This window comes from Drosophila serrata, unplaced genomic scaffold (genome assembly GCF_035046125.1).
Source record: "Drosophila serrata isolate PLE 108 unplaced genomic scaffold, ASM3504612v1 contig_276, whole genome shotgun sequence".
In the NCBI taxonomy this organism is placed as follows: domain Eukaryota; kingdom Metazoa; phylum Arthropoda; class Insecta; order Diptera; family Drosophilidae; genus Drosophila; species Drosophila serrata.
The window spans coordinates 6,030,656-6,041,350 of NW_028257174.1; the positions used below are offsets into that span (position 1 = coordinate 6,030,656).

Genomic DNA, 10,695 nt, shown 5'->3' on the forward strand with positions numbered 1-10,695 from the left:
AAAAAAATAAATTTTCGAAATTTTTTCAACATTTTATAACAACATTTATTATCAACAAAAATTGGCAAAAATTTAAATTTTTTATTTTTTAAAACTCAGTACGCAGATTTGTTAACCTTTTAAAAACTAGCACAGAAAAGTTAACCGTATTGAAATTAATGCATTTTTGGCTTAGTTATGAAACTTGAAAAACTTTAATTTAACCAAAAAATTGGCATTTAAAAATATTGATTAAAAATGAATATAATTTTAGGTTTAATTAAACCCCACACAAAAGAAATCACTTCTTAGCTTCCAATTTTTCTCCAAACTTTTCAAATAGACTTGCAAAACATTTTCTTTCAGTGCTAGAGCACAAAGGCATGTAATACATTCCAAAAGCTGCAACGCAGAAAAAGGATGGTGGGAGTTGGGGATATATATATATATATAGGGATGTGTGAGTGGGGGGGGGGGAGAAGCACATCCTGCTGGTGTTTTTTGGGGCGTTCCTGCCACACAACTCAGCACAATTGCGCACATAAATTTAGTGCGCCAAATAATGCGGCGGGCGGAGTATAGGGATTAAGATGGAGGTGTAGGAGATGGAAATCGAGGTGGGATGTGGATGTGGATGTGGATTTGGAGTAAAGAATGGTGCATGACGCCGCAGATTATTCTCAGAAAAAGGGGAACTTAAGGTGGAAGCTCCAAATGGATAATTATTATAAATATTAAATTGATTTTCTTCCTATATATTTAACCTATTTGTTAGTCAAGAATCTTAGGCAAGGAAAATAAGTTTCTATTATTCACACAACTTTATTTTGGCTCAAGTCAAAAAATCCTTCGATCCTTGTTAGCTTGTACAGAATCCTTTCTACCTTTCTCTCCCTTGTTTGTAATTTTGTTTGGAGTAGTTTATGTGTACCAACTTGAGATTTCCTCATCTCTCTCATATGTATGTAGGTGAGTCACATGTTTTTGCCTTCTTCTGAGTCTTCTGGCCATCCTTCCAACATCCTTATATTTTTCATCCCCCCTCTCTCTCAGTCTGAGTCTCATTTGAATGTATTACAACAAGTTGGAAAGGTTTTGCAGCTGAAATGCTGGCGACATGAATTATTTAGAGCGCCAACTGGGTTGAGGGTGCAACCAGTTACCAGCTCCCCTTCCCCCCCGCCCTCGTGTGTTTCATTAAATTTGTAAGTAGGTTTTGCGCGAAAAAGTACAGGGAGTAGAATAAGTCTCTCTCTCTCTTTGGGAGGCTTTGGAAATTAACTGATTTTATTGCGCAACTTAACCTGTTCGTGCCAACTATAACCTCGTGTAGAAGAGGTCCAAGTTACTACTTAAGGTCCTTGCCAGTCAGTCGTCAGTGAGCAAAAGTGAGCCTTCACTTCACTTCTTTTGCAGATTGCTGACTGACAAGGCAATTCCACGTTATTGCCAACAATAATTCACACGCAACAAATGGGGGGTTTGAGGCAGGGAAAGAGATGGAGAAGCCTTTCCATCCCCCAAAGCCAAAAGATGCCCTGGCAATCAACAATTGTTGCATGAATAAAGCGATGAAGGACCCAGGACCCAGGACATTTTTAGGAGGGGGAGGGGCTAATGATTGCCAGGCGCATACACACAGATCACTGAGCACGGTGATGCTCAAAATTGTGCCATCAAAAATAATGCGTAGGCGGGTAATTTCTCTTTCCATAACATTCAGATACTTGCTGGCCCCAAAGATAAGGCATTAGATGATGGAAATTATTTGGGACAATGGCAGCCTGTCGACGGGGTGTGTGTGTGTGAAAATATCAAGAAAATGGAGATGGTTGGTGGGAGAGTAAGGTACTTGGGGAGGAGGTCAAAAAAGGTGAACACTGACAAATGAAGGCTCTTAAATGAGGCAGAAATTGAACTGACGCATCCACCGGTTGTGGGAATTATAAGCATAACAAATGATTTTAGAGTGTTAAAGAAGACGTTTCGAGGGTTTTATCAATGATGTACTAATTTTCATAATGAATTTTAAGGGAATTAAAAAGGAGAGTTTAGGAAAGTTGACTAAGTTAAATAATTTTAACGGAAAATTGACTTATGCAAGCACCAGTTGGGAATTAAAAGCTTTACAAATGATTTTGGGGTGATTTTACTAATGAATACTTATAGTTTTAATTATAAATTGAAAATCTAATTAAGAAGGGGAATAAAAGAACAAGAATTAAGCTGGTAAACTTAATGAAAAGAAATTAAAATCACCGAACACTTTGGAATTATAATAAAATATATTAAAAATGTTTCTAAAAAGCCAAAGAAGATACTATAAACGTTTAAGATACATTTAAAGATTATTTATAAAAGGAGTCTTAGAAACTATGCATTAAGTAATACAACAAATTACTAACAAATTTATATCCTACACTATTTATGGTTTATTTTTATTGCCAAAAATAATAATTTAAGTAACCCTGAAAAATCCCTCTTATAACCTTTAAACATAATCCATTTGTAGCCAATTTACGCTTCACTTTTAGGGGATTTCCCTTGTAAAAAATAAAAAAACGCCCTCTTTATTAACTTTCAAATGGGCCAAAGCCCATTGACCACCCGCTCCTCCCTTAAAAATTTGATGTAAACTGATTTTACAGTCAATCTAATTTGAATAAAGTTCAATCAAAGTCGAATTTAATTCCCCAATGTTGGTGCTGCCTCCTACTTTTCCTTCGATAAGGTGTTCCCCGATTATGGAAACAATTTCAAAGTTTTTATTTAGCCAAAAAGGCGGAGTTTTCCTTTATTTTTTTTGGGGGGGTGGGGGAGGGGAGTGAGGCTGAACTACTTAAGCTGCCAAGAAAATTTTCCAATGCCATTTGTCTCTGGCTACACACTTTTCCAGGGGGTTTTTCTTTTTCCCATTTTGCATTATTTTTGTGTGGAAAATTGACAAAGACAGCCACAAGTGGTTGGAAGGGGAAATATCGAGGGACTGTGACTCCTTCACCTGATTAGTGAGAGTGCCACCGGTGTCCTTGTGGAGTGAGCCAACACACACACACAAACACACACACCTGATAGATCCATCAAAATCCGAAAGAATCCGCCAGATTGGTTTGGGGAATCGGGGAAAATCAGCAGAGGCTTTCCTCCTGCTGCTTATTTATTTATCGAGAGAACTGCGGCAGGTGAGATTGGACTTCCGGCTTTGGAGTTTCGGATTTCGTTGGGGTTTCGGTTTCGCCTGTGGATGGGTCTCACTGTCCACGCAGCTTATGGGTTCGGACAGCTGACAGTTGGTGCGGGAGAGCAGCTTCTAGGATATATAGGATATATATAGATGGATGGACAGGAGACAGGATGATGATGAGGCGGCGAGACAGTGCGCGATTTGAAGTGCTCTTTTGCCGCAACAACCGCAACGTACTTAGACAACGTTTTGCCGGCTGATAAATGGCCGCCTGTCACTCTCTTCCTCATCCCTTTCCACTGGTACTAAGCCCAGCACATCCATTCCCGGGAAATCCCCCTTTTTGCGCCCGAAGGCGTGCTATATTATACAAAGAAAAAAAAATAAAAGAAGAAAACTTGAAGTTTCCCCCAAACGAGAAATCGCATTAGCAGTGAAAACGCTTGAGGTTGAGGTGGGTGTTGGGAGCTTCTCAGTTATGCCCCAGGCTTAAATCCTTCAAGTTTTAATGGTATAAATTCTCTCACGACATTGTAGATAAGTTTTCTAAATAATATTTTAAAGGAACTAAGAAAATAGAGTATTTTTTAAGAGTTTGCAGTCCTATTTTTAAGTTAAAAACAAAAAAGCGTGCTAAAAACTCCCAAAAAGCTTTAAAAATAATCAAAATAAAGCCCTTAAAATGTTGAAAAATTACCAATTGGAAACTCGCAACCATAAAAATATTTAAAAGTTAAAAATATAAAAAGAACATCTAAAGAAAGCCTTAAAAAACGACAAAAACAATACTAAAAACCTTAAAAATACTGCAACAATACTATAAACTTTAAGGAATGTGTAATTTCAAATTATAAAATTTACAAAAATATATAAATAGCTAAGGAGCAACCCCCAAATTTAAATATTCCACTTTTGGTGAAAGTAATTTCCCTAATTTACTTCCTGCCAAGTGTCGTCCGTTCACCTGGCATCTAGGGGGGATTTCTTTTTTTGGGTAACCTTATTAGGCCCTGTCTTTAATTACGTTTAAATATTAATTAAGCCCGGCCCGAAGGCGCCTGGCCTGGCCACTTGCTGGCTGCATCCTCCGTTTGCCGCCAGGTTCAATTTCAATTTAACTTTGTTATCGAGGGGCTGCGGCGCCCCTGGGGAGGGGGATCCCAGAACTCTCGTCGTTTTTGGACTGCCAAATCAAATTCGACGCCCAATTAAAATTCAATTTGTTGCGCGCCATTAATTAGATTCCCCCGCCGCCCCTGTCGAAGGAGAATTGAACTTTTCTTTGCCACCTGAGACCTTGCCACATCCCATTATTATTCCACACTTGCCCGGCCATCTCAATGCAATTTACCCCCAATATCTCTCTCTAGATGATGGTTAGTTTTTCTTTTGACCCCCTACCCATGCTACAGTCGCACTAATTAGTGTGGCCAACGCCGCAACTGATGCTGATTCGGCGACGTATAAGATGTGCAACATGTGGCTATGCAACACTGGCAGAAATAAACGTTTCCGCGAAAGAGTTATACAAATCGTAATGGGCTTCTTCGAAATTAATAATTATGAATTATAAGAATAGAGCGTTTTTAAGAGCTGTAGTATATGATTTGCTTATTTGCAATACAGGTACTCTTTAAACAAACGCATTAGAAATGTATTATTAATAGACTACTAATATCTATTAATATTTAAGAATAGTTTTGCCATTATTAATACTTGAGAACTCTTATAAAACCACATTAAGAGATATGCTTTTTCAGATATTTAAATCAAATAATAATAATTTTATCAAATGAACCATTTGCAACTCAGTCTATTTTATAATTATTTTGCCTTAATTAAGACTTCAGAATATAAGTACATAGCGCTTTCAAGAGCTCTTTATAAGTATATGTTTTGGAAAAACAAACACTCACCTGTTTCTGCAACGTGTTGGACAGCTCCTCGAGGCACTCCTTCCGCTCGAAACGCTCGAACTTGAAGCTGTTGGAGCGGTACAGCTCATTGTCCTCCCGCCGACGGTTTCGACACAGACGGCGGGTAATTATATTGCCACCACTGCCACTCAGTCGAGGTCTGCAAAGATTGTCATTAATATTATTATAAATAAATGGTACATACATATAAAAAGTACAGATAAAATGTGGCTAAAATAAACTAGTACGCCATCAGTTTGATTTCTCTGATGGCTTGCATACCTTCCATGACTTTATACACCCAAAAAAATAGAGATATATACTTATATATAATATAGGGTAGTGACACCAATGGAGAAGCTCGTTAGCTGCTGAGGCGGAGGCGAGGCTTCATTAAAATTTCACACATTCGGCGGTAAAGAAAACTCTGCTCCATTTACCTTATTATGATGTCCGGATGTCGGTGGGTCTGGGCCTACGAATATTACGTCCATGGAGCAACCATGGTGCTATGGAACGGAAAAACGGGAGGGACTGGAATGACGACGACCCACTTTGCATTCTGGGTTCGTTCAACGCCCGCGGCCACTTGAATGGCTCAAAAAACTCAGTTGCAACCCGCCCCCAAAAAAAACTTAACCAGAAGCCACAAACAACACAACCAAATGAAAAACTTTGAGGGGTCGGCGGTCGGAAAAATGTTGGGGAAATATGTGGGCCAGGAGGAGCAAAACGTAGGGAAAGTGAAGAGGGAACAGCAGCAACAAGCAAAAAAACAAAAAAAAAATGAAATAGGAGGAAAGCCAGGGAAAACTCTGCGGCAAACAAAAGCACAAGCCACTGGAGCAGACTCAAGTGGCAGCCACTTGGGCACTCCAACTCACTGGAGCTACCCCAGTTGCATCAAACTCCAGTTAAAGGCTACACTTGACAAAAAAAAGAGCCTAAATAGTCCTTCAATTTAAAGGGAATTTCCACAGATACAAGTAAATAAAATAATCATTTTAAGCCTCTAAATTCAAGTTATATCTTTCCACAAAAAGGATATGATTTGGTTTTCTGCCAGTGTATCTGCTAATGCCACTCACCCGCAGGGCTTGCAGTGCGTCATGTGCAGATCCCAGTTCAAATGGAAGTTGAACATTCGTAACTTGGCCACCGCCCGCTGTCGCAGCGAGATGTCCGGCTGTCCTCCAGATCCGGTTCCAGCTCCTCCACCACCTCCTGTTCCTCCTGTTCCTCCTCCTCCTGCTCCACCTCCTCCTCCTGCACCCGAGGTAGATGCCTGACCGGCACCAGATCCTCCAGCGGCTGCTAGAAGCGTTGCTCGCTGGGAATTTGGATACATCATCACAGTGCCACTGGGCGCCGAGGTGGCAAACAGGCGCCTCGATGAGCCACCACCACCGCCTATAATGCCACCGCCATGATGGTGGCTGGGTCGATAGTGGTGCTGATGGTGGTCCTTCAGGGTATAGAAGCCACCAGAGGAGCTGCCAGGGAAAGCGAGTCCAAATTTAGCTAAAAAAATTTATATAGCTTTAAATCTATATCCATCACTTACGACATATTGTCACCGCCTGGATCGCCAACGCAACTGGTAACCGCTCCCATACCGCCACCGCGACGCGGTCTACTCTTCCTTCGGCGACGCCTTCGCCGCTCCGAGGATGCGGTGCGCGTTTGAAGGACATGTTGGCTGAGGGATTTGTGGCAACTGCCGCCACCTCCGCTGCTGGCTAGACGTCTGCCGGTGGCATTGCAGCCACCGGTGGCAGTGATGGCACCAGATGTTCCGCCGGAGGCTAGTCCCTGGACTGCAACCACCAGCTGGCCGTCGCCAAAGCCACCCGCCGAACTGATGGTATCGGTGGACTGGGGAGTGGCTGCGGTGCCACCAACGATGACCCCATCGCCTCCAGGCTGCTGCTGGAGCAGTTGTTGTGGTGGCTGATGGCCCTGGGATTTGTTGGTGTTACGCAGACTATGGTTTACCTTTCGCCACATTCGCTCCATCTTCTCTGGTTTGGTTTGGGGCTTTGGGGTGTTGGTGAATTGTTGGTGAGAAGGGTTTTTTGTTAAAGACTCTTTAGACGAACTAGCTCCATTACTTTTATTGATTGATTTCGATCAACATTGCATCACTAAGAGTATTAATAATACTTTCGGCTCTTTGCTGATCCTTGATGCGATACGTTGGTGAGTTGTTGGTGTGTTTTTTTTCGATTAGCTAAAGACTTTGGTGGCTTTTGAAACTAAGTACTTCCATTACCTTTTCTAATTGGTTGTAATCTTAGAATCGTTTGTGAATAATGTCAAAGAGGTTCATCATTGCTTTTGTCAATTGTTTTCCGATCGAATATGAATAATTTGAATCATCAGTTTATTGATTTCAATTTCAATTCAAGGTTTCCTTGAAGCTTTCAAACTTGTCGTTGATAATTTTGAAATATGACTAATTAATGTTTGCCAAATTCTTCTTGTGAGTTTTAGTTAGTTGATTGTAAATGGTTGATCATTGTTATGTTTTAAATATCATTGTCAATACTTATAGGTTACAGTTATGCGATAGTAAGAACTTTTTCCGTTAACTTTGTTTGCTCGTATTATTTAAAATGATCTAAGATATACATTGACGTTATGTACTGAATAACATAGTAAGTTAAATTTGTGTTTTATATTGTTTTTGCAATAAGTTTCAAGTTTTAAGTGCGAGTTAGGTTGATTTTTCTTGAATATAACTTAGAGTTCTCGATAGATGTAACATTAATAAACGTTCTAATTAACTTATAGTTGCCGTTGAGTTGATTTCTTTATTATTATTTATGATCGTTTTACTTTGGTTTAACAGCAAAGTGGGAAGTTTTTCAGTTTTAGCATTTGCTCGGAAGTTTTCAGTTATCGTTTCGTTGTTGTATATTGTTGTTGGTGTTGTTGTGGTAGTTGTTGTTAGTGCTCCATTATACCGTATTTTCTTTATATATAGTATATTTATTGTTGTTAGTTTGTTAAGTTTTGTGCAGTTTTGTGGCTCAAGTTGTATATATATTTTTTTTAGCTTATTGTTATTTTTTTTCTAGTCAATTTCAACTAGCTACAAGGGGCTGGGTTCTTTTCTATTTCTTCTTTTGCTGCTGCTGCGACTACTTCTTCTACACACTTTGGTTGCTCTTCCTTTTCCGGTCTTGGTTGTTCTTCGTCATCTTCTTTTGCAAGTCCTCTTTGCTTTGTCTTTGGCGACTGTTGTTGTTGTTGCTATCTTATTGTTTGTAGGCGGCAGTGTTTGGTTGTTGTTGTTGTTGTTGTTTCATCTCTTTTACCTTGGATAACTCACACACACACATACACATACACATTCATTCGATTATACAAAAAGCTACTCAGCAGGAACTATGCATTGTTGTTGTTATTATTATTTCGATATTGTTGCTTTAGTTGTTGTTGTCTCTGGATACCGGAAGTGGAAGAAAACAAAGAGAACGAATTGAGTGTGACTGCTTTTTATGTGTTGGTGTTTGTGTATTCGCGTGTGCTTGTGCGAGTGGTTTTGCACTTTTAGGTTAAGCACGCGCTTCACTCATTTTTTTTGCATTTGTATTCTTTTCTTATTTTGTTTTTCTTGTTGTTTTTGCATCCTCAGCCGCTCTATTTTCTGGCCATTGTTGTTGTTGTTATTGTTCACATTGCACTTGTGAATGAATTGCGAATATTTCGCCTCTCTCGCTCTCTCTGTCTCTCTCCCTGCCTCTCTCTCTTTGACGTTTAGCGTTATTTCATTTTTTCGTTTCCTCTCACTTTAGGGATTTTCTTCACCGCACTTTCTAGTTCCGCCTTCACGGTTAAATTTCTGCGCACAATATGTTTAATTTTGCGTTAGTTATTTGCCAAGCAGCACGGAAAATGCACTTAAATTAAAAAGTCCAACGAAACTGACTAACAACTACAACGTAGTTATTGTCCCGTTGTTAGGTTGTTGCTGCTTTTGTTGTGATTGCTGCTGCTCCTGCTGGCGTTGTTGCTTTTACCGTTAGCGCCTGGCTGGCTGGCTGCTGCTGGCACGTTGAGTCAACATCATTTCAGTTCACCCAAAAAAAAGTAGCCAAAAAATCCCAAAAACAGGAACACTGTCTCTCTGCACAGTGGGACACAAGAGGGTTTTTATCTCTTTGAGTTGTATGTCTCCGAATTAAATCTTTAAACTATTTAATTAATTATTAAAATAATAATAATACCTTTTTATTCTCGATGAAGTTTATTAATTGAAATTATAAAACCACTATTAAGGCTTTAATATTCTTGTTATTTTGTTTGAAGCAAATATCAACAAGTAATACAAATATTTTGATTTTGGTTTTGACCTATAGTTTACGTTTTTATGAAAACTAAAGCATTAAAAATTTTACGAATTATGAAGTCATTGTAAATCATTATTAAATTAATTCCTAACTCAACAAATAATCCATTGCGACCCACTGTGCAACTAAGAGGAACCAACGCGAGAGCGGATGAGCGCGACCGCGAGAGAGAGCGCTCTCCCACTGAGGATGTGTTTGTGCGTGGGCGCAAGCCAAGTTACGGTATCCAGTCCCGTATTTTTGCGGTCGTATTGGTAACCGTGTGTCCTGTGTATAACACAAAACCATTGCGCTGCACAGGAATCCGGAGAGAGAGAGAGAGAGACCATCGCTAGTGTCTGAGCCGGAGAGCGTATGAGGAAGCTGCTTGCTTGGATGTTTCGCACAACCTTTTTTTGTTGCCTACATTTTGGGGCCATCGCTCAAGCACACACTCAACACCAAATAGACATTTTAAATACCGAATTTAAAGCGGAACACACACACTGCTGCTCAATTAGCTGACAGTTAACGGCTGACGGTCAATCGGAGTCCAGAGGAATTCACATTTTTTTATCACACGAGAGCAGAGCAGAGCAGAGGCCGCTGCCCGTTTATTGGCAACGCGCACGCAGAAATAACGGAGCCACTGTGGCGATGGCAGCGGCGAAAGCACCGCCGAAAGCAGCGACGCTGGCGCCGGCAGCAGCAGCTGAGAGCCGAACGGCAAAAGGATTCGGTTCGCAGCCCGAACGCCACATACAGGACCGAAACTGCCTTCCTGGCTTGCGGTGTTTGTATGTGTGTGCGTGTGTGTGCAGGTCGTTAAAATGTAAACATTGAAGTTGAAGCCATCGGTTGCCGGGCTGAGGCAGAGAAACAGCGAGAGGCAGTCAGAAAGCGAGAGAAAGCAGCAGCTGTAGATGCTCACTGGCGGCGAGAAGCAGTCGCTGCAAAGCGACCTCTATTGGATATTCGTCGAAAGCTAAAGGATAATGGCATCTGTTACCGTTATCAAAGAAATGCTTGGGAAAACAACCGATTGAGGGCGCTTTGGTGTTACTACGTTGTTTATTTTTATTCCAAAAGTACTAAAAGTAAACGATATTTCCTAATTTTTTCATAGATGGGTGGACGAGGGAACTTTGCTTTCTATGCACCAAGAGTCCCATAGAAAACTGTAGTTGGATTTGCTTGAAAAATGAATTAAAGTTTCGATATTTTCTTGTACTAAATTAAATAAAAAGATATATGCAATTTTATCTATCGGGAAGCCTATGTT

At 40.3% G+C, this 10,695-nt stretch overlaps 1 protein-coding gene across 2 annotated transcripts in view; it reads right to left on the minus strand.

The window, feature by feature from the left end:
- Positions 1-10,247, minus strand: part of hwt (SH2 domain-containing adapter heavyweight) — a 62,833-nt gene extending 52,586 nt beyond the window's left edge. For both annotated transcript variants that reach the window (XM_020948345.2, XM_086835778.1), the window contains exons 1-4: positions 9,896-10,247; positions 6,644-8,526; positions 6,168-6,572; positions 5,080-5,239 (exon numbers count right to left, since the gene is read on the minus strand). In XM_020948345.2, coding sequence (XP_020804004.2) covers positions 5,080-5,239; positions 6,168-6,572; positions 6,644-7,095 — 1,017 coding nt within the window. In that variant the 5' untranslated portion in view covers positions 7,096-8,526; positions 9,896-10,247. The remainder of the gene's footprint in view (positions 1-5,079; positions 5,240-6,167; positions 6,573-6,643; positions 8,527-9,895) is intronic.
- Positions 10,248-10,695: the final 448 nt, after the last annotated feature.